Below are 25686 nucleotides of genomic sequence, written 5' to 3' on the forward strand. Positions count from 1 at the left end.
TTTTGCAGAGTGGATGGGGTGCTGAGGGGTTCACCACCGCAGAGAATAGACTTTCAACAGCGCAAAACTACCTTTGGTTTGGTGAGTAGTGAAACAGTTTTGTTTATTTTGACTGATGTTGAGCGCTCGGAGGGTCTATCCATTTGCCGACGGGTCTGTCAGAGCGTCTCCGGGAGGAGACGCGATGGACCAGAGCTATATTTACACCAGCCCCCATAAGTCACATCTGCCCATGAAAGATTGCAGGGCATCTTGGGAATGGGCTTATTGTGTCTAAAAATACATATTTAGCCACTTGCATGCATGCAAATCTAAATCGTTAAAATCACTAAAACGATAAATGAAAACATTTTAACACTCATCTTTTCTTTTCTCTAATGACTATCTAAAATATGAACCCTTGTTGTAAAAAAAAAAACAAAGTTGTCCTTTAAGTAGGCACTACATGTTGACTTGATACTGATACTTTTGTAAGGCAATTTTGAATTCAGGACTTTTACTTGTAAGGGTGCACAGTCACACACCAAAGTACCTATGAGAGAGGATTCCCCATTCCGCCAATGCATTTCAATGAGACTGGTGCGGTTTCATGCCAATAGAGGATTTCTGCAAATAAATGATAATAATAAAAAAAAAATCTCCATTCTCATTGAAATGCATTGGCGGAATGGAGATTCCACTCTCATACTTGGTGTGGGTGCAGCCTAACTGAGGGTACCTAGTGGATTCCCCATTCCGCCATTGCATTTCAATGAGAATGGAGAGGTTTTTGCAGAAATCCTCTACAGGCAGGAAACCGCTCCATTCCCATTGAAATACGTTGCCGCAATCGGGAATCAGGAATCCTTAGGGCACGGTCACACCAAAGTATGGTTGCCGGCTGATAAGTGGATTCTGCCAAAGCATTCCTATAGAGCATCGCAGTTTAAGCCCCGCCCGCCCTCACTCTGGTGTCGGAAGCGTTTTCCCCCCATGCATTTCATCCATAGACATTTCATAAAGTATTTATTTAAACGTCTTTTAAGCCTCTGACAAAGCCACCCCGGCTGGTGAGGAATCATGACAATAAACACTATTTTTTGCATGCAACGATTAATTAGAAAGCTGAAAAAAAGACGAGGGTACAACTTGTATCCTCGTCTTTTTTTCTTGTCTATGGATGAAATGCATGGGGGAAAACGCTTCCGACACCGGAGTGAGGGCGGGCGGGGCTTAAACTGCGATGCTCTATAGGAATGGAGTGGATTTTTGGAGAAATCTGCAAATGGCAGATTTCTCAAAAAATCTGCTACATTCCCATTGAAATGCATAATCCACTTGCAACCATACTTTGGTGTGACCGTACCCTTTAGTCAGGAACAAAAAAATTCCCATTTCACACGTTTTTAAATGTAGACTATATATTTTTTGGTTTGTGAAAATAGCAGATCTACAAGCTCACAATGCATCGATGCGATTACAATTGCATCAACATTGTACTTAAATACAGTGTAGGCTACTTGAGTAAATGTAGCCTACTTGGTTACTTTACACCACTGCGTAGGCTACCGCTACTCTTTAGTTGGTAGCCTAAAGTAGCCTATATAGTCCATGGGCCATACAAGATGTCGGTATCCGAAAGGTGGCAAAGGTTACCATGCATTTTTGAAAAGCTCTATATCTGTAGATTATATTTTATATTTTTGTATAGTAAAGTTAATGGGACTCCAACGCTAGTGGCTGATAACACCAATTTAGCTGTGTCTCAGAAAGGGTTATCATACCAAAATATAATCTACAGATTTAGAGCTTTTCAAAAATGCATGGTAACCTTTGCCACCTTTCGGATACCAACATCTTTATATGGCCCATGGACTAATCTTTTCGGTAACCAGTCACGTCGCCAAAAATCCAACTCGCCAAATTGTCCACGCTCATTGGGCAATGGGCAGGCTTGTCAATGCTCCTGGATTTGCCAGATTGGCAATTACATCTACTATGTTAAATATTTTCTGGTGGAGGACCCCCAGATGATAATTATTAAGGATGTCTTACTTTGCTTCTGTCATCAAATCTGTACACCTACATTTGGCATTTTAAGGCTGAAATTGTACCCATGCTAGTAAAGCAAGCCTGATAAAAGTATCAAACATGCACAAAATTCAACAGAACCCAGGGAAATATATATCTGTTAAGACGTTTTGGGGGGAGGACCACCAGACCCCTGTTGGGGAGTTCCGCGTACCCCCTAAAAATAAAACTCCTGGATTCTCCTAGAATGTTGACAGGCCTGCTCATTGGCGAGGTGCAGAGTGTTCAGAGAGAGTGGTGTCACTCCCGTTCACTTCATGGGCCAGGTGTTCCACGCATTGATTGATTGATTGAAGAATGTATTTGAAGTTTGCAATAGAAAAAAGTACAGTTTCTTCATGACAGTACAAATCACTGGTACAATGAACCATGACCAGCACTGTTTCTGACGCCAAGCGCCCCCACAGTGGCAGAACTCTCTGATTACTTAGACAACTCTGGCGAGGTGTCCTAGCAAGTTGATTTGGCGAGTTGGATCTTTGGCGATATTTTCACTCTAGCCCTGAAAGGTGACGGTCGTTTTGAGGTCAGTTTAGCCAGTTTGCAATGCCAGGTAGGCCTACATCTACTCAAACTTTCAGGTGTGCTTGTATTACTGAAGGCTCACCGATGTCACAATATGGTACGTTCAAGCAGAATTTACCCGAATCTGTATTGTTTAATAAGAAGCATTTTAATACGACCAGCGGCCGTTTTGTCGGCTTTTTATTCAACTACGCGACCCCATCGGTTGGGAGGTGTACTGCACTTTAATGATACATTAAAACGTGTTTAGACAATGGCCGCTGAACGGATCAAAATGCTTTTTATTAAACAATGAAGAAGATGCGGATAATTCTGCTTGAACGTACGATATTGAGACATCCGTGAGTCTTCAGTAAGCACTTTATTGTTTAAATTTGAACGTTTTTGTAGACGTACGTGGCAAATTGTCTGAACTGCTCAACACCAGGTGGAGGTGGATCCATGACGTGTGAGATACGACCGTCATGTTTCAGGCTATTTTTACGCCTATACTTTTACTCATGTATAAGTTTGACTCTGCAGGCCTTTAACTCGAGTGTTTTTACATGTGTTTACACATAGGTATTGTTAATAGTGTGGTTTGCTACTTTTACTATTAAAGTAAAAGAATCCAGTACTTCCTCCACTGAGTTAAATAAACACTGAGGATTTTCCAGTGAGGAAGGCCACGCCCATTTCAATGACGCACTAACAGAAGGGTTGCCATGTCTGCTCGTTATAAGTGACTTTGGGCTTGTTGAGATTTTCTGCTAAATTGCTGGTAGTGCAGTTCTGTTTGTTTTTTTATTTTAGGCTATACTTGTCCTCGGTACTCACTCCTCGGTATATGAATTATGTTATTTAAGTGTCATGCCCATAGGCCTATACCTCGTGGGATTATATGACACCTTTTCAGACAAAGTCACAATATTCAAAAGTGTTTTTTATATACGTTTGTTGCCGGTATTAATGATTACAGCATAGATGGTATTAGATACCGACAGAACATAACAAAACATAACGTAAAGCTGTATATATCCTTACTGGTGGTACAAGGCTTTTTTACTCAGGTCCCAGGCTTTCTCTATTTCTACCTTTTCGAGTAGCAGCCGCCTGTAAGGATTTAAAGGAGGGTAGGGATTTACACTCCTCTAAGGCCTTCGGTTTGCCTCGTACCCGCCCTCTTCCGGAAACCATTTCATTTGTTTCTCCTCCTGGATAACGGAAGTTGGTCGTTTACTAGGCTAGCCTTCGGTAGGGTTAGGGTGCACATTTTTGCAGCATAGCAGGAGAACGAATTTAACCCCATGTTTGAGCTGAATCTGAGTTGAATCTGTGGACCTGCCTCTGGTGTTGTAATTGTGGACATCCTTGACCTTTTAGGAAGTATTTTGTCAGGTACATGGGTATCTTAGTGGTGTAGTGTAGCTTGTACACCAGTATTTTGTCAGGTACATGGGTATCTTATCTTGTGCACCAGACCCATTGCACGGTGCTGCACTCTCTGTCAGCTACCAAGAGCCACGGCTCTTGGTAGCTGCCATGGTCTCCATTGCCTCTCAGTTTGGCCTTGTGCCCCTCAAACCAATGGCATGACCTGAGACCACAGTGGCCTTAATGCCCCAGCTGACTGGACCGCTTTCTCCTCTGTCTCGGTCAATATGTAGACAGTAGACAGTGTAGACACCAGTGTTTTTTGGTGAGATTCTGAAATATTAACTCCCAGAGTCCCCATCTTTAAACCAATTGAGTGTCTTTGATTGGTGCAGGGCTGAGCATGGATCCGATTTTAAATACCACCATGTATCCATTTCACTGCAGATTAGGTAAACACCCCTAACTCTTAAATTCAACAAATTCTTAGACTAAAATCTTGTTTTATTTGATGGCCTTCCTGCCCTGGCATTTGGCCTTTGTGCCCTCAAAAAATGGACAACACCAAAGGTCAAGTGGCCACGCCCCTAAAATGACGAAATTCCAGGCCTGTCTAGGATGCAACCCAAGTAGACATGGATTCTGTTTTTACACTGGTGTAGTGATAGTTTGTTGTCTTGTCAGTGAGTCAGGTGCAGAGCTGAGGGCCTAATCTTCATGCACAGACACTTGCTGCATCCTGCTTGCACTAATGTGCACCACTAAAACCAAATGACATTTTATTCAAAAGATGACGGATTAAAGGCTCATTCCCACCGGCAGCGATAACGATGACGATAGCCATAAAATATCACAGCGATAATTATGCCTTCACATTTATGTCCGATAAAGTTATCGGACATCAATGTGAAGAGGCGTCAATTAACAACAGCCGCTCGCTCAGTGCGCATCGCGAGCTGTTTGTCAGAGACCCAGTTCCATATCACTGTGATCTTAACCACATCGTTGTTGATCCTAACGATGTAGTTGTCGGCTATCGTTGTCTTTATCGGTGTTGGGTGGATGCTGCCGATCCACTTCAATTGAAAACCCACTTTTTTAAATCGTTATCGTCATCGTTATCGCTGCCGGTGGAAATGAGCCTTAAGCCTTAACCTGGTTTAAATCAAGGTTAATCTATTTATCGAGTTGCACCAAACTTTAAACCCACTTTCCACTAATCAGGTTTCGTTTTAAACCATCCTTTTAATCTTTTAATCTTTTCAATTCAGGAAATGATTGTAGCGTCGTAGCGCGAGTTGAACAGAAACAACAGATCTATAAACCCACCAGGCAGGCACCACAGCTATCTCATCTGTTGCTGCAAGCATCACCGTCGTATAACGGAGGTTATAAAATAGGTCAATTAAAAGGAGATTCTAGTAAGCTTTTTCGGCTTAATTACACAGGAACCACCTTATGTATCTCGTATAACACTGAAAGACAGACGGATAGAACACAGCACTTTGCATAAAGGGAATTGTCAGTAACAAAGGGGGGGAAAATAAGAAAGCAGTCATAAAAATATAAAATAACAAGGGAAAAAAGAAATAATAGTAATAAAGTGAAACGAGATATTTACAAAGAAAAAGGTACGTAGGTAATGGCTTATTTCTCCCTCGGAGGCGTGGATGTGGCAACCCTGCCTGTGAGGAGGAGGAAGAGGGGTGTCTGAGTGTAGGCAGGCATTACACTGATGTTTCTCTCTCTCTCTCCACCACTATGAGTTAACCTCTCTCTCTCTCTCTCTCCCCACTACATTCAACAATGCGTTAACCAAGCAACAAGGACCTGCTTTATGGGATTTAATTCTTTTCTCCTTTTTTCCCCATTATTTGTGTTTTACATGGATGGTTCTAATCCGACGCCATCCTCCTCCTGCTGCTCCTGCTCATTGATTGCTTGTCCTCCTCCTCCGGGTGAGAACCAGCAGCGCAGCGGCTCATGACGCATGGTGGGGCCGGGGGCAGGAGGGGGGAACCGGGGGTAGAAGACACGGAGGATACCGCTGATCTGCACCAAGCCTGGAGGTGGTGGTGGTGGTAGGAGGGAGATCCTGTAGCTAGCAGCCTACCTTGACATAGAGCAGTCTACCTATCATAGTCAGCCTATAGCTACTGTATAGCCTACCTAGACTAGTCAACCTATAGCCTACCTAGACAGTCAATATATAGCCTAGCTATAGACTACCTAGTCATACCTACCTACCTACCTACCTAGTCATATTCATAGTCAACCAAGCAGCCTACCTAGACAGTCATAGTCAATATATAACTATAGCCTACCTAGACATATAGCAGCCTACCTAGACAGTCAACCTATAGCTATAGCCTACCTAGTCATACCAACGTACCAACTAGCCATATTCATAGTCAACCTAGTAGCCTAACTAGTCATATTTCAACCTAGCTACCAACCTAGTCATAGTCTACCAACCTATCCAACTTGTCATTGTCAACCATCCTACCTACCTACCTACCTACCTACCTACCCACCCACCTAACAACAAGAAGACCAAGGAGGAACTACTAGGATGTTCTTGTGAACATTGGGCTACAAGGAAGGCAGAATGTTCTGTCTGTTATTTACTATATTGACCACATTATGATGATCTGCCTCTGTTTGTTGTGAAAACAGAAGGAGAAACAGACAGAATCTTCTTCACTCTTTTTTTATTTTTTAAGGACATTTCTAGTTTTTCTTTGATGGAGCTGGAGAACATCGTAGCCAACACTGTACTGCTCAAAGCCAGAGAGGGTGAGTCTATCTCTACTGTACTGTACTGTACTGTACTGTTTATCTGTACGGTACTGTTTATCTGTACTGTTGAAAATCAGGGCAGGAATTGCCCCTCAGTTTGGCCTTGTGCCCCTCAAACCAATGGCACAACCTGAGGCCACAGTGGCCAGCTGACTGTACCACTTTCTCCTCTGTCTCTTTCTGGTCAATATATAGACACCGGTGTCTCTTTCTTGTCATGCAGACGTGTGTCTCTTTCTTGTCATGTAGACACCGGTGTCTTTTGTTGAGATTCTGAAATCTAAACTCCCAGAGTCCCCATCTTTAGAACCAAGCCAGTGATTTGATTGGTGCAGGGCTGAGCATGGATCAGATTGTAAATACCATCATTTATCTATGTCTCTGCAGATTAGGTTATCATCCCTAAACCTTAATTTCAACAAATTCTTTCAATGGATTAAAACGTGTTTTATTTGATGGCCTTCCTGCCCTGGCATTTGGCCTTTGTGCCCTCAAAATATGGACAACACCAAAGGCCAAGTGGCCTTGCCCCTAAAATGACAAAATTCAAGGCCTGGCTAAAAGCCGGTGTGATCTGAAGCGAGTGTGATCTGACTTTATCTTTCTCCACTCTACAGAAACTATAAAACAGGGACTTTATTATTATGTATTTCTGTTGTTGTTGTTGTTGATGTTGTTGGACATATTTCACTTTCACATTTTGCACAGACAGACAGTCTGATGTAATAACAAGGTTGAAATAACGACACACTATGACGAAACAGAGAGTGAGTGAGAGAGAGAGAGATGCATTGTGACAGTTCTGTTTGCACAAGTCCTGTATTCCTTTTTAAATTGCACACACAGGCCTTAAAGGGGAGAACCACCCATTTTCAACATTGAACTATGTCACTAATTAATATACCTTTGAGTTGTGGAAATAAGGAAAAAGTGGAGGATTGATTGTGGGGTTTAGCTTGCAAAGCACACCACTGTTTCTTATTTCCACATAACAACTCGTCAGGTATATTAATGACACATAGTTCAATGTTAAAAATGGGTGGTTCTCCCCTTTAAGTCACGTATCTGTTTTTTAAAGATCCACTGAATAGAGAGAGAGAGAGAGAGAGAGAGAGAGAGAGACCATTACACTACATTACAACCCTATATAATACAACTGGTTGAGTGATCATTGTGGACAACCAACATGCATATTGAATCACACAAAGGCCTGCTGTGCTGCTGTGTGTGCACGTGACGCACATCATGCAATGTTATTTATGTATGCAAACAAACCTTATCGTCGGATTGTAGCTGGCAGTGTGCATGCATGGCTGCTGTTTCCTGTGACACTTAGTGGAGTTTACACCAACCTCTGTCTGTCTGTCTGTCTGTCTGTCTGTCTGTCTGTCTGTCTGTCTGTCTGTCTGTCTGTCTGTCTGTCTGTCTGTCTCACTAGCCCCAATGATGGATGTATTTCTGCGACACACGACAAGTCCTTTTGTGTTTCAGTGTTCGAGTGCACAACATTGGAACATCAAGGGTCCATTTGGTTTCCATTTGTACACACACTCACACTCTGACACTGGGGATATTGCTTTTAACTGACAGTTTCTTTTTTGTATCGACAGCTCCTATTATAGGCCCAGGGGTTGACACTAAGGTCTCAGAGGCACTTGCCCATCGGGCAAGTACAGGTCATGTTCTACTTGCCCGAAGGTAATGCCCACTTGCCCGAAAAGTAAATCGTCCTTTATAAGATGATAGGTACGATTTTAATTACCGCTCAATTTAGCACTTATTTCTTTACTTTCTGGGCCTGTGCGATAAAATGTCATACCTCAATACCTCCAAATCCAAACACCAAATACTTTAGCTATGATTGAATATGTCTATGGGTTCACACTTGTTATTTTTTATTTTTAAATGTAGCAACAGTAAAAACAGCACATTATAGCCAGGTAAATAGTGCTCTTATTTTACATTCCACAGACCAGAAGACACAGCGCACTGGCCACGTTCAGGTGTTTAGACAGATATCTCGTGTTGTGTTTATAGACATTTGTGTCCCCTCTCAAATGAGCACTTGCCCTGTCGGGCAACCTGAAAGCCAACTTCACCTGCCCTGACGTTTTATTTACCTGCCGGGGGCAGGTGGGCAAGCCTTAGTGTCAATGCCTGTAGGCCTATAGTGTGAAACAGGAATTTGTTTCCACCCCACCATAAAAAAACCTGTTGTCTCGTCGGCCACAAGCATACTGTACTGTGCATGCATCCTGTCAGCAGCCGTACGGTTGGCTGTGTCTGTGTCTGTGTGTGACAGTTGAAATGAAGCGAACGAAGGGCTGTTTGTTTCGCAACGGTTTGTCAGACGTGCTGAGACACATCATAGATGATGTTTCCTCCTCCAGGGAGGCTGTGTTCAATCTGCTGAGACGCACAGCGGCTTTAGAGCTGACTGATGAAGATGATGATGATGAGGTCACATCCGCTGTTGAAATCACTGTGTGCGCTCTCTCTCTCTCTCTCTCTCTCTCTCTCTCTCTCTCTCTCTCTCTCTCTCTCTCTCTCTCGCTCTCTCTCTCTCTCTCTCTCCTCTCCTCTCCTCTCTCTCACACACGATTCAAAGAGCTTTATTTGCGTGAGAAAACATACGTTTACATTGCCAAAGCAGAAGTGAACACAATGCAATACAATCAGAACAAAACATGTACAAGTGAAAGGAGTGTAACAGTTTTCATGCATCAAGGTTACGTGCAGGCAGAGCAGGGATATCTATAATGATCAGTAGTCTTTAAGGTGGTTGGGTTCCATTTGATATCCTTCTCCTAATCACAGCAGCTCACATATCTTGCTGCTGTGTTCTCTGTCTTCTTCATCAGAGAACCACACACACACACACACACACACACACACACACACACACACAACATACACACACACACACACACACACACACACACACACACACACACACACACACACACACACACACACACACACACACACAACATACACTTTACCTTTCTGTCTTTCTTCCAAAGCAGCAGTCGAGGTTCTTGCTGTGTTATTGTTCACTGGTCCCCGGGGGTCCCCGGAGGTGTGCCATGAGGGACCGGTGCCCGTTGGGCAGAATAGTCACCATCCATGTCCGGTTGTGCAATACCCGTCGTTTCTGTCTGTCTGGCTGGCACTCTTTTATGCCCATATATGGTGTTCCATGTCCAGCCCATTCTGTGTCATCTCCACATTTGGGCACTGTTGTAGTGATGTCAGTCAGGGATGTCAGTTGGGCTTTGGTGAAAGTTGGGCATTGTTACCAGGGTGGCGACACTGTTTAGTATCAGTGATGGCAGCATGCAGACAGACGCTGACATTTGATGAGTTTGAGTTTTTTTTCTTTTTTTCTTTTTTTTACATTTCCAGCAGACAGAGACGATGTGTAAAAGATCATATGTGTGAAGAAGTGGTGCAATACAGTCATACACACTGCATACAGACATACACACTGCATACAGATATACATACCTACACACACACTACATACAGACTAAAGGTGCTTTCACACAGACTATGTGAAATCCGTGTTATTGCACACATCCCGTTCATTTCCAACAGGGGCGCGCGTGACAGTCGTAGGCACAGGCCTACAGCCTCATCCTAGGTATGGTGTGTTTGACAGTAGGCCTATAACGTCATCCTAGGTATGGTGTGTTTGACAGTAGGCCTATAAAGTCATCCTAGGTATGGTCTGTTTGACAGTAGGCCTATAACGTCAGCATGATTCCTGGATGGACCAGGGTTCAGTTAGGCTCTTGTAAAGGAGCGCTTGTTTTCGGTGGAGATGACAGAGGCGCGCCGTCTCAGGCGGCCTTGAGCCACGCGAGACACCGCTGAGCGAGCGAGTCGCCGTATCGAGCGTTGCGAAGGTGGAATGAGCCGACTCAGCGACGTCCGAATGCGCTGCGAGCTTGTAGATCTGCTATTTTTCAATAGTTAAAGCATTCAATAATCCCAATGGCCTAATGCAATCAGATATGACTTTTCTGTTTCTCTGTGAGGTGTTTTCCACACGTTAAAAGATGCACTGGGCTCAAGGAGGAGGAGGGGAGGGAGGGGGTGATCATGTGTTTAATCTCCGTCATGTTTGCAGTTGCACTCTGGACAATAGCGCTGGCTGTCCCTGCTTCGCTTCCTGGGGCAAAACGAACGTTCATGGCTGCCTCTGCTGCTGCTGCTGCTCAGGGTTGCCAGACCTTGCGAGAGCAACAAGCATCCATCCTTGTTGGAATCGAGCCCAAAAGAAGCGTCTACTAGCACATGACCACTTAAGTTTACATATATACACATCAGCTGTTTGAAAATGGACGATCAAGCTGACAATGACAGCGCGTTAGGCCTACGGGGGTTCTCCTGGCCAAAGAAATATTCTCAGATGAGGATACGTACGTGGACAATTATATATTATAATCTGGGGGGTTTCCTTGACATAGACATGTTTGAGAACCACTGGTTTAAACAGCATTCATAGGAAGCAAAGCAATACCCAAATCAGCAAAGTTACTTTAGAAACAAGCCCAAAAGAAAACGGCGACCCGCAGCTTCCCATATTTACAATACATGCAACTTCACAGAAGAACTAACCTGGCGTGAGTGGCGTCAACGCGGAGGATAGCCTGGTAGATAGATAGATAGATACCTTTATTATCCCAAGGGGGACAATTTGTTGCCCAGAGGCAGCACAGCAGTATAAGGTTATTTACAAAGTTACAGAGAAGTATGAAAAAGATAAAAAAGAAAAAACAAGAACAGAGTACAGAGTACAGTAAGAGCAAGGTACAACAGGAAAGGGAACGAATAATATATATACATAAAGTGTCTTAAAGCACGACTATCAAAAAAATATTACAGTGCCCAAATCAAAGTGACCATAACAGTCAACACTAGTTAGTGCAACACGTATCTCTACATCATGTCAAACACAAGCAGAAATACAAAAAAAAACTACTAACACAACCTAATAGTGCAGTGTCCAAAGGTCAGAGCGATAAAAACAACTAGCAGAAAAAGAATAAAAAATAAACAAGAAAGGGTGATGCGGCAAGACGCACAAAAAACACCCTCCCTGGAAGGTCCTTAGAGGTCAAAGTCAAAGTATTCATTCTAAAACTGAGCCGTGTGCGATGCAGGTAGGGAGAAAGACAAAAACATTGTGTCCTGGTGGTTGGTTCCGGTTGGCGTCGCGTTGTTTTTGTTGCTAGCATAATGTGAACCAATCAGTTTGTTCTCGCTAGTCACGTTATACGAGTTATAGAAGATGAACTTACCAAACCATTATTACACCATAAGAAACCAACCCATCAGGCCAATCTAAACACATTTGAAACCGGAGGGGGAATCATTTTGGAGGTGCACGCACGGCGCCGGGGGTTTCCGCTCGCGTGTTCCGTTTCGGAACCGCCTGATGATGACGTCAAGGTAATTCCGCTCCAGACCGGATCAGAAACTGGGATCCCACACAGGCTACAGGAAATAAAATGAATACAAGCCCAACGTCATTGTTAACTTGCGATGGAAGGTTGCGGGTTTAGTATGAGAAATGGCACATCATGTGTCCGGCCGTTCGGACGCTTTTTTACGGTCGCTCTGACATCACGCTCTGACATCACTGTGATGTCAGGGGAACCACACTGACAGAATCCCTTTTATGCCCATATATGGAGAACCCTGATGTCATCAATATTAAGCCCATATCTAACGGGCCTCATCGCCCACATACTACACTAACAGAATCCATATATGGCCAAGACAGATTGCCAAGACAGCCCATATCTGTGTGGCTGGTTCTACAGACAGGGATCTCCATATATGGGCATACAAGGGATTGTATGTTTGATGTCAGATGTCTAGACGTCATAGGACTTTCACATAACGAATAACTGAGTAAGCATGATCGGGCTCTCACAGCATATCTCCATATACAGTACATGGATCTCCATATATAGGTACCAAGGGTCTCCATATATGGGTAACTGGTCCGATATATCATCATCACTGGCCAGACGGCCAAGACATGGTGAGACCTTGCCCTTTGGGGCGAGGCCGCTTGTTTCCCTTAGGCGTCTTACTTGTTTATAATAAGCAGACATGGCAACCTGCTGCCTGCCTCCGTGTTGGGTCTGCAGCGTGTAGGAATGTGCAGAGAGCAGAGCAGATCTGGCAACTTGCAGGGTGCAGGAATGTCCAAAGCAGTGTTGTTTTTGACAGCAGATTTTGATTTAGTTTTAGTCATAGTCTTTTGAATAAAATGTAATTTAGTTTTAGTCATAATTTAGTCACCTGAAAAGTATTAGTTTTAGTCTAATTTTAGTCGATTAAATATCATACGATTTTTAGTGACTCAATCTACAGTTGATTTAGTCGACTGAAATGTATTTTGGCAGGTTGCCTTGATGGCATCATAATGACTGATTTTTACACTTGGTTGTGTGCTGAAAATAGCAGATCTACAAGCTCGCGTTGTGAGCTTGTAGATCTGCTATTTTCAGCACGCAACACCTGAAGAGCAACATTTTAGTCTAGTTTTTATTTTGTTGACGAAATTGTCTTAGTTTTAGTCATCACAGCTTAGTTTTAATTTCGTTTTTATTTAGTTTTCGTCAGTGAAAAAAACGTAGTCGACAAACATTTTTCGTCATAGTTTTAGTCGACGAAATCAACACTGGTCCAAAGAGCCCTGCAGACCTGGCAACATGCAGGGAGCAGGAATGTGCAGAGGGCAGAGCAGACATGACAACCTGCAGGCTGCAGGAATGTGCAGAGCATCACAGGCCTGTGGAGCCTCCTCTCCTCGTGTGCATCATCAACCGGCCCGGCCTCCGTTCTCCATGCTGGACAAGGAGAGGAACACATGTGACTCCTGATGCCGGCGGAATGCAGGATGGTGTAATTATGTGGCGAGAGAGAGAGAGAGAGAGAGAGAGAGGGAGAGAGGGAGAGAGGGAGAGAGAGAGAGAGAGAGAGAGAGAGAGAGAGAGAGAGAGAGAGAGACAGAGAGAGAGAGAGAGAGAGAGAGAGAGAGAGAGAGAGAGAGAGAGAGAGATGCCTCTGGCCACTTATCTCTGAAATGATGACATACTCCTCTTTTTCCCTTGTATTTTGGGGACAGGGAGCATAGAGCAACGCAGGGTCACACTGGTCACACACACGCACACACACACACACACACACACACACACACACACACACACAATTTAAAAAAAGGAAAGCCTGGGAAGAGAAGAATTCTTTTTTTTTTTTGTTATCAATTATTTTTATTTTCCATAACATGAGTGAATCAAAATTATAGACATACATATGAGCAGAACAAGAAAAAGTAAAACATTAATCAAAAGAAAAATGCAATTAACAGACAAACAACACAAACAATAGCAAAACAAGAAAAGGAAAAGAAAACCCACCCACCCCCTTTCCCCGGACCAACACGGAATGTATAGTGCATGCCTGTGCTAGGCTGTTACCACTATATAGTGATTTCTTGAATCATAGCCTTAAGCCTATCTGCAATATCCGACCACATATTAATGTTTTCTTCTTTTGCTCCGTGTAACCTTGCTATCGACTGCTCTAAATATACTATATCTAGAAAGGTTAAGGCCCACTGGCGAAATGTTGGGAAGAGAAGAATTCTTATCACAAAAAAAAATGTCCTACTGTATGATTTTTAAGCCAATAGAGTGTATGCACATGCATAAAGTGAGTGGCAAATCGAGTGGCAAAGTGAATTTTAACGTTGTTTAATGTTGTTTAATGCAATCAGTTATGACTTTTCTGTTTGCATGTATGGGCTGTCAAGGCCAGAAAGTAGTTTTTTGCCACTCAGTAGGCGTTCCCGCATAACTTCCAGGTATGATGATGATGTCACACACATACCCTCTATTGTGTTTGCTTGCCTACAGCACATTCTCAGTCCCAAGACGTCAAACAGGTGACTGATTGGGGATAACTGATTTGAACCAAACAACAGACATTTGACTGGGAGGTCCCTATCGGAACATTAAAATGTTTTAACTTACAAATCCTCTCCAGTGAGCCATTGCAGTGTTTTAAGGCAGTGGTTCTCGACCTTTTCGGGCCGCGACCCCCAAAATAAACATATTTTAACTGAGGACCCCCCCCCCCCCTCCCCCCCACCCTGACGAGCACTAAGAGTTGAGGCATTACATTTTGTATAACACGGTTCTATTGTGAAGATAGCAGATCTGCCTCTATTTGGCCAATGTTTAATTTGTCGTTTTAGAGGTATTAAAAAGTCCTTACATTGTGCAGATACCCTCTATACACTTAAACCTTACGCTGGTTTGTTTACTGTTGAGTGAGAAAACAATGTTGCACATTAAGTTAATCATCTGGGGACCCCACAGGTTGCGAACCACTGTTCTGGCTATAGAATGAGGAGTGAGAGGGTGTTGGTATAACATGGGGAGTGAGAGGGTGTTTCCTAAACTGAAGTTACAGAAATAGCAGCTTGAAAGCATTGAAACTGTTCTTTTGCATTGTACAGTAAGTACACAGTGGTCTCCCTCCTCAATTGTTTCTTTTTTTTTTTGAGAGAGAAGAGTCTCGAGGGTGTACTAATGGAACCCTTAACGGGTCACATTTGGTCCCATCTGTACACCCTCGAGAGATTTACAAAACGGATAAAGGAAAATCCGTTTTTTTTTCATTGTGTACCAGATGGGAATAAACGAGGTGGCCTGTGAGTTAGGGCTGACCTTCGAATACTTTTTTCATAATCGAAGCTCCTTCGAAGCTTTCTTTCGAACTTCGAAGCTTCGATGACGGCGATGGGGGGGGGGGGGAAGCAAAAGTTTATCGGTTACATAAGTGATAACCGTTAAGGAAATGTGTTTAAAAATGCGCGATTTACACCATTTTAAAAGGGAAAACACACCAGTTTTTTCCTCGTAATAAAGCTCCTTATTTTCATTAAATAGTACGACAATACAACGAGGAAGAAGAAGATACGAATGTTTTCTATATTAAAGAAAAGTGTTTTTGCACTACAGTAGGATTGACATAATCACATCACGTCTGTAATGTAACACACCGTGGCTGCAACAGCAAACAGCAGCAGCGCGACTCAAGAGCCCTATATAACAAACAGATTAACTCCCAAGTCCCAAGGTGTACTGTACACGCAAATGTAATAGTATATTTTATAGTAAATAATTGCACTGCAGTGTGTCTGATTTAGCGTTCCACTCATCAGCCGAAAGCTGACGGTCAGGCTCAGACAACGTAGTTCTCTATGCGGGCGCGACTAGTGAGCTTGCAGATCCGATATAAACTTGTAATCATCAACACCACGACAATGTAACCCTATAGCAAGTTGTTTTTAAGCTCTTTTGTCCTCTTTAAAACGGGATCGACGCTGACGGGGTCCGATTTGTAAAATCCAATTGTCGCTGTTTGTTTCCATGCGTTGAGTTGTGTGTCTGTCAGCGTGTGGAAGTGTGCATGGATGTTACACCGACAATGGTTTGGTAACGAAATGTGTGACTGCATCGCATAGTTGCATTGGGTGATGATGTTACTCAGACATTGGTGTTACACATTTCGGTGCCAAACGGATGTCGGTGTATATGTGACAGCGCGCTGTCTTTTCTTTTTTTTCTTTGACACGTGTGTGAGAAGGGGGTGACGCTATCATGCTAGAGTGGAGCGAGGCGCATGCAAGCTAAGGCACGCGGCCCCCCCAAAGGACAAACGGCCGCGGCCGATTATTCGAATTTATTTTTCAAATTCGAATACCGTGCCTTCGAACGAAGCTTCGAATATTCGAATTTTTTGGGTCAGCCCTACTGTGAGTTGACAGCAGTGAAGCATGGAGTTGGTATTTTTACGGGCCCGGCCCGTCCAAACCAAACATTTCATCTGGTAGAACTAGAGTGGTCTGGTTGTCCGTGTACGCTTTTTTTTACGGTCTATGGGTTTGCCACTCTGACATCACTGTGTCAGGGGAACCACACTAACAGAATCCCTTTTATGCCCATATATGGAGATCCCTGATCCTCAATATTAAGCCCATATCTAACAGGACTTCATATGGGAATGCCCATATATGGAGGAAGACTATGTATGGGCATAAAAGGGTTTGTATGTATGATGTCAGATGTCATAGACATCATAGGGGGCCTCACAGTTTTGGGGCCTCACAGCATATCTCCATATACAGTACATGGATCTCCATATATGGGTACCAGGGGTCTCCATATATAGGTTTTTCAACTTGGTAGTGCTTGGGGTCGCGTCTACACAGTATTTTCTTTTAACGGACAACCCCATACCCACTGTAAAGCACACTTGTTTGGCTTGGATTGGATTTTATGGTCTAAAATTGAGAAAGTGCATCAACATTTTATGCAAGCTAGCCTCGAAAAAGCATGGTGCATGGTGGTCCTCGACAAATGATGGAACATTCATTGCACACTCAATAAGGGGGAGTCAGGAGCAGTCACCCTTGGCCTGTCACCCTTAGGTGTCTTACTGGTTATTAGTTGGTAGACGATAGGGCTGTCACAATTATTACATAATCGTCTAATCGTGATTATTTATCATAATCGTTATTATTTTTCATAATCGTCATAATCGTTTCCATGTCAAAATTAGTGGAAATAGCAGATCTACAAGCTCACAACGCGTTGCATCGCGACGCGTTGTGAGCTTGTAGATCGGCTATTTTCACTATCAATGTTCTTTTTAAGTATAAAGTTGTCAAATATGTCAGTCATTTCTTTGTATATTTAGGTTATGTGTCATATCTACCATGTGCAACTTCAAAGCCTAAAAGCCAAACAGAAATGTAATTGTCAATGACAAAAACACAATTAAATCGTTAATCGCCAATTATTTGAGTGACAATGAATCGTCATGTAAAATGTCATATCGTGACAGCCCTAGTAGACGATTCGTCTGGTTGTTCATTGTCTGGTGGTTCTGAGCTGTAACTGTCAGTGGTTGTCAAACCTCTCAGCGGTGCTAATCGCTCCTACATCTGACTGTGTCTGTCTGCATGTGCTGTATGTCCTGCATCTCTTATGTCCCGACCCATGACCCCATCCCACATTGGCTAAGCTTAGCGGGGGGCTTAATGAAATTGACTCATAAGTAGCAACACTCACTTGACTTTAATGTCAGGGACCACCATAACTCAGAGTATAACAAATGGAACTAAACCATTTGGTTCCATTTGTACACTCTGAGTCTGAGTTACAGACCTGTAAAGGTCCAAATTAGGCTTTTTGTCCTGCATACTACTAAATGCTATTTGTTCCAAAGCTACTGCATAGGTTTGCTGCCATTTGTTTCAAAAAGCGTTTTTCCTTGTATATACAGTATAGCATGTACATAAGGACACAACATGACATACAGTAGCTCTGTTTACACAATGCAGTGTAAAGCCCAATTCCCCCTACAACTGTATATACTGTACATTCCCGCTTTCCAACTGTTTTTATTATGTTTTGAGTTTGACACTTGACGCTTTGGCGTATGTCTTCTCATGCCAATAAAGCTCCATTGAATTGAAATAGGAACAGCTAATGAGAGAGGGATAGATAGATAAAGGAAAAGAGTATGTTGTGTACAGTCAAAAATGCAAGTCACAATAAAAAGAAGAATATATACATAAAGTGTCAAACAGCTGTCACAATAAAAGAAGAATATATACATAAAGTGTCAAAAAGCTATCACAATAAAAAGAAGAATATATACATAAAGTGTCATAAAGCTGTCACAATAAAAGAAGAATATATACATAAAGTGTCATAAAGCTGTCACAATAAAAGAAGAATATTATACATAAAGTGTCAAAAAAACATTCAACGCTCATAAGTGTCACGTCACACACAAATAGCAATACTTAAAGCACGCAGCTGGTAGATCGGCTATTTCCACAATAAAAAAAAAAAACATTTCAACATCTAAACGATTATGACGATTACAAAAAATTATTGCGATTAGACGATTATGTCATAACTGTGACAGGCCTAGCTGTGCGTATCCTTGTCCCAACATGTGATGCGTGATCCAGCGGGTAGGGCTGTCACAATTATTACATAATCGTTTAATCGTGATTATTTGACATTATCGCAATTATTTTGTCATAATCGTCATAATCGTGAATGTTGAAAAATGACAGAAATAGTGGAAATAGCAGATCTACAAGCTCACAACAGGTACAGGTCTTACACCTGCACAGACGGATACGGTGATGGCATCTGTCCGTTTGTTAAATCGGGGGCCTTTTTGCGAACTTAGGTCACAGATTATTAGTATGTAATTGTAAACGGTCACAGCTAGGGATTGGGACGATGCGCGATATTATCGTTTATCGTGATAAAAAACACTCACGATAATCGTATCGCGGAGATTTCATTTATCGTGAAATCGTCCTCCGTCACGCACTGGGATCAATTCACCTTTTATTTGCTGAGCTGCATATCCGGTACCATTTAAACCCTCTATTGGTGAAAGGTACTTATAATATGGGTACTTGATACAGTCTTTTTTTTCACTCTCTATCAAATGTCTTTGCCAAAAAATAGCCGATCTACAAAAAAACATTCAACGCTCATAAGTGTCACGTCACACACAAATAGCAATACTTAAAGCACAACTAAACAACGCAGTGCCAAACAAAAGTGTTCATAACAGTCAATGCTAGTCAGTGCAACACAAGTATCTCACCACCATGTCAACACAGCAATAGTACTCAATACTACCAACACAACCCAATAGTGCAGGGCCAAACAATCATAGTCAGTGCAAACAAATCAAGAATAAAACGAGCACGAAAGGGTGAGGGAGAGAGCCAGCCAGCCAGCCAGCCAGCCAGCCCAGGTCTTCATATGTTCATCATATTAAGGGGATCAGGGGGCTTGTCTCTTTGAACCAATAGGCTCAGGGATCAATGGACTTTGCCCTTCAAAAAGTCAGCTCCGTCCGTGGGAAAGGATCAACTGTTTTTCAATTGTAATTTGTGGCAAAAAAAAGAAAGAAAAAAAAAAAAAACGTATGAATGCAAATCATGTTTGAGATGGTGGTGGTTGTTGTGTGAGTGAGCAATGCTTGTTTTCCTTCATACAGTTTGAATTGTTATAGCAAGGGTCTTCAACAGGGGGTCTGGGACCCCCCTAGGGGGTCCTCAGAGCTACTACAGGGGGTCCTCCAAATCTTTGTGTGATATAAACTTTTTTTTCTCCTTTTTTTATATCAACCACTTTGAATCCCAGAGTCTGAAAACGTTGAAGACCCCTGGATTATAGCTTATTTACAGACCCCCCCCCCCCCCCCCACACACACACACACACACACACACACACACACACACATACACACACACACACACTCTGTCAAATAAGGCATGCGTGGGGAAATGACTTTGATAGTCTGGAGTGTGTTCCTGGAACCCTCATTGTGTGTGTGTGTGTGTGTGTGTGTGTGTGTGTGCGCGTGTGTGCGTGCGTGCGTGTGCGTGCGTGCGTGCGTGTGTAATGGTGCACACATGCATGCCAGACTGCAGCACTGTGCACGGGGCTGAGCTGAGGTCACATAGCGTTGATAGAGAATGAATGGAGGAGCAGAGGCTGTGTGTTTGTGCCAGCACTGTCTGTCTGTCTGTATGTCTGTCTGTCTGTCCACCACCACAGTGAAAGGCATGCAATCTGTGACGCGTGCTTTTATTTAATTGTGTTTTTTGTCGTTGACAATTTAATTTCTGCTTGGCTTGTGGGCTTTGAAGTTGCACATGGCAGATATGACACATAACCTGAATATACATAGAAATGACTGACATGTTTGACAACTATATTCATGGGTTGCATTTGTAGTCCTACACCAGCCATGTTGAGGACCAACACGGGTGTTCTGATTGGCAGAGAACATTAGTTCAATGCCAATCAGACAAATTGAAAAAACCTGTGCTGGTCCTCAACATGGCTGTTTAGATCTACAAATACAACCCATGAATACCGGTACTTAAAAAAAGAACATTAATATGAAACGCGTTGTGAGCTGGTAGATCGGCTATTTCCACAATTTAAAAAAATAACATTAATATGAAACGCGTTGTGAGCTGGTAGATCGGCTATTTCCACAATTTAAAAAAATAACAATATGAAACGCGTTGTGAGCTGGTAGATCGGCTATTTCCACAATTAAAAAAAAATCTTTGAGAATATATGTGTTTCAACATCTAAACGATTATGACGATTACAAAAAATAATTGCGATTAGACGATTATGTCATAACTGTGACTGGCCTAGCTGTGCGTGTCCTCGTCCCAACATGCGATGCGTGATCCAGGGGTGAAAGTGGCTTGAAGTTTCTGCCCTGAACTCCCAGAGATGAGAGTCACGGACACCTCCTGGGCGAGCAGCAAAGCCACCAAACCTCCCCGGAATGCATAGGAAACTGGCACAGCTAACCCTATAACACGCAACAGGTCTTACACCTGCACAGACGGATACGGTGATGGCATCTGTCCGTTTGTTAAATCTGGGGCCTTTTTGCGAACTTAGGTCACAGATTATTTGTAGGTAATTGTAAACGGTCACAGCTAGGGATGGGACGATACGCGATATTATCGTTTATCGTGATAAAAAAACACATCATATCGTGGAGATTTAATTTATCGTGATATCGTCCTCCGTCATGCACTGGGATCAATTCACCTTTTATTTGCTGAGCTGCATATCCAGTACCATTTAAACCCTCTATTGGTAAAAGGTACTTATAATATATGTACTTGATACAGTCTTTTTTCACTCTCTATCAAATGTCTTTGCCAAAAAATAGCCGATCTACAAGCTCACAACGCGTCGCGTTGCGACGCGTTGTGAGCTTGTAAATCGGCTATTTTTTGGCATATGTTCCGCCCCAGGATAATGGATTTTGATTATCGCGATAATATCGTAAATCGCGATTTATTTTTGTCCGTATGTATGTCTGTATCTCTGTCACGCCTGACACTGTGGTTCTATGGGTTTGTCGCTCTGACATCACGCTCTGATGTCACTGTGATTTCAGTGGAACCACTCTAACAGAATGGGTTTGCTCTGGCTTCACTGTGATGTCACAGGATCCCTTAACAGAATCCCTTTTATGCTCATACATGGGCATAAAATCAATATTAAGGCCATATCTAACAGGACTTCATATGGGAATGAAGTCCCATGATGACCCCTGGTATCCATATATGGAGATAAGCTGTGAGGGCCCAAACATGTTTACTCAGTTATTCGTTATGTCAAAGTCCTATGACGTCTACGACATCTGACATTATACCCTTTTATGCCCATACATGGAGATCCCTGTCTGTAGAACCAGCCACACAGATATGGGTTGTCTTGGCCACATACTGTATGGATTCTGTTAGTGTGGTATGTGGCCGATGTGGCCTCCATATATGGGTAATTGGTCCAATATACATCACTGGCCAGATGGCCAGGAATTGGCGCGACCTGCAAGCTCACAGCGAGGCAGATCTGAGCTTGAAGATCTGCTATTTTTGAATAATCATGAACCCGATTCTATAAATGTCTTTTTTGGAAAAACTCATGTTTCTTTCATCAGTGGTTCTCAAACCTTTTCATGTCAAGGACCCCCCAAAATTACAGGTATTTGGGGCAGACCCCCATCCCAAAATGTGTTGTTCCAGGGACCCCCCAGAAGCGAATATTTGCGTTACAAATGTTCGCTTTTAAAAAGATCTATTCAAAGTCTTGGGAAAAAGGTCACGATTTATTCAAAAATAGCAGATCTACAAGCTTGCAGCGCGGCACTCGGTGCCGCGCTGTGAGCTTGTATATCTGCTATTTTTCAATAGTTCAAACTGAGCCGCCCTGTTAGCTATTAGGCTGATCCTGGCTAGGGCTGACATGTTAAAACAATTAAGTTGACCATTCATTGCCGATTAGCGATTTAATTACATTTCTGTTTGCCTTTGAGGCTTGATGCAGGGCAGATTATGACAAATAACTTAATAAAGTTAATAAATATACAAAGAAACTACCGACACATTTTCTAATAGGCGAACGCTACGCGGAAATAGCCGCTCAAATACGTTTAATTGTCAGCTTGTAGATCGGCTATTTTCAGCAAAGAGATTTGGTGTTTTATCCCACAATTTTTTGACCAATTTTTCACCCGGTGTCAATTATCTAATGTAATCCTGGGCTCTGCTCTCCCTCTGCCAACCTGGGGAGAGCAACGGACTGATCTCATGCTTCCTTCTATGCATGAGGAGTCCAAGCCGCTTTTTTTCACCTGACAGGGGAGATTCCCCGGTTGGACGTAGCGCGTGGAAGGAACACGTTATTCCAACCAGTTCCTTTCCCCTCCATCAGGCGCCTCGGCTGGCCAGGGGGAGGCAGTATAGAGACCAGGATTACTGCATGTTTTTTTTTTGTGAGGGTACCTACCTTAGGGGACACGGGGAGAACATGCAAACTCCACACAGAAAGGCCCTGTTGCTATGGATGCTTTGTTAACCTAGTGTGGCGCTCAGAGCAGAATGTCTTTCATGTGGAAGGTTGTTCGATCCCCAGTGCTCTGGGTTGACGTTGGCAAGGGCATGTGGTCGCGACGGGTTCCTATAACGCCAGGGCCGGACTGGGACATGAATTAAAAATCACACCCAATGTGAAGTGAGCGGTGGTCTTCAATTGGTAATTGGTGATGTAATACAGGCTACACACACGCACATTGCTATGGCAAAACGCTGAGGAAAACACATTGCTATGGAAAAGCGCTGAGGAAAAGTGGCTACAGATAGGTCTAGGATGTAACTGGTGATGTAATGTGATGTAATATAGCTAAACACACACATATTGCTATGGCAAAACGCTGAGGAAAACACATTGCTATGGCAAAACGTTGAGGAAAAGTGGCTACAGACACACGCACAGCCACTCTTAGGAGCGGTTTACCACCCTCAAAAACTAGATTTGGGAGAACATATGTGTGCTTTCAGCGAGCCCACAACAATACACTGGCAATACACTGGTAATCTATAGGCCCACCAGGCCTATAGATGGATGGATAGATAGATGGAGGCTGTTTAATCAGATTGATTTAATCAGATTGATCCTTACATAACGGACTGAGTGGGCTCCGCTTCTGCCATCCAATCTCCTTCTTCCTCTCCTCTCCTCTCCTCTCCTCTCCTCTCCTCTCCTCTCCTCTCCTCTCCTCTGATGATGATGATGCAGTGAAATGGAACTCCCCTGGACATCAGAGTGTCATGTGATCATGTCTGAGCAACGTATGGAGAGACTGGGGATGGGATGGGATGTGAACAGGGACGTGCAGAGAATGTTAGAGAGGCGGGGGCTGAAATGTCTAAAATGGCCTTTTGGTGAAAACATAAGATGCTGCATTCAAGTTCAGGAGAGTTTGGACAAGGCAATTCTCTTGAATGCTGCCTTCAGGTATGGCATAGAAAGAGGGCATTTGCATTTCTTTCACCATAGTAAAAATCATGGTCTGGAGAGGGCAGTTATTTACAGACGGATAAAAGGGCAGGGGCTCAAGCCCCCTTTGATGTCTTTGTGTGGACGTGATGGATACAGACCTTGACTCATTCTCTGCCACTAGGATTCAGAGCATTTTTTCACCTTTGAAAAATCACCGGATATTCTGCGTCGCTCCGAACCGCGCACGGGGAGCATTCAAAAGACGGACAGCGGGTTGCTAGAATCTGACAATAATCCCTGTCCAGGCGCGACCATCCACTTCACAGATACAGATCTATCTCCAAAGATTAGAATATTGTGTAAAAAAAACATTGTAGATGCCTTTAGAACCCCATATCATAACTGACTGCGTAAACCTCCCACTATCAGTGATGGTAGATAGTAGATCTATTAACACAACAACTCACCCAGCTGAGGGCTGCTCAGATGACCTATTCTAAAACGGCTAGCTCCATTCCTTGATTCTGACTGGCTGGTTTCCCTTTAATTGCTGTGGTATGTGAGACTATACCTTTAATCAGTTTATATCAAACCCAGGTGCGTTATTTCTTTCCGAAGTGTTGTGAAGCTAGACTAGAGAACTTGATTGCAAGTAACAGGTGTGTTGTTTCTGCAGTGTGTACTTTCTTGTAGCTGGGGACTACATTCTTGCAGAGCAGACCTTATAGTGTATTATTAGTGAAATAGAACAGTTTTAATTGGTATATGTCTATGATTTTTCATGTTGCCATATTGTAACCATTTTAGAAAAGCAATAAGCCACGTGAGGCTTGTGGTTACCTGGTATTTTACACCGACTGAGGGGGTTGGAGACACTCGGCTGCGCCTTATGTCTCCATACACCTCTCAGCCGGTGTAAAATACCAGGTAACCACTCGCCTCTTGTGGCTTATTGCTTCAGTATAGAACCATGGGGGCAAATAAGTACACCATAAGCGCGTGACATCATCATACCCGGAAGTTATGTGGGAACGAGTGGCAAAAAACTACTTTCTGGCCTTGACAGCCCATACATCCAAAGTTCACAATGTTAAACCATGTTAAACTCGCTTTGCCACTCGATCTGCCATTCACTTTATGCATGTGTATACCCTCTATATCAGGGGTCTTCAACAGGGGGTCTGGGACCCCTAGGGGGTCCCCACAGTTACTGCAGGGGGTCCTCCAAATCTTTGTGTGATAGAAACCTTTCTTTTCTCCTTTGTTATATTAACCACTTGAACCTTAGCGTCCATATTCGGAGAACTTTAGCCAAAAATAGCAGATCTACAAGCTCACAACGCCTCGCAGTGTGAGCTTGTAGATCAGCTATTTTTGGCAAAGAGGTTTGGTGTAGAGGGGAAAAAGAGCAGACTAAGTAAGTAAGTATAGAGTAAAAGGTATTGACAAAAAGTATTGACAGTTCAAGTGGTTATCTGAACAC

At 43.1% G+C, this 25686-nt stretch overlaps 1 protein-coding gene across 1 annotated transcript in view; it reads left to right on the forward strand.

The window, feature by feature from the left end:
• The first annotated feature begins 6055 nt into the window (after positions 1 to 6055).
• grk5l (G protein-coupled receptor kinase 5 like) overlaps positions 6056 to 25686 on the forward strand; it is a 75414-nt gene continuing 55783 nt past the window's right edge. The window contains exon 1 of the mRNA XM_080738985.1: positions 6056 to 6744. Within this exon, the coding sequence (XP_080595111.1) occupies positions 6693 to 6744 (52 nt within the window). The 5' untranslated portion in view covers positions 6056 to 6692. The remainder of the gene's footprint in view (positions 6745 to 25686) is intronic.

The sequence above is a fragment of the Nannobrachium achirus genome, assembly GCF_963921795.1.
Source record: "Nannobrachium achirus genome assembly, chromosome: 12".
Taxonomy (NCBI): Eukaryota; Metazoa; Chordata; class Actinopteri; order Myctophiformes; family Myctophidae; genus Nannobrachium; species Nannobrachium achirus.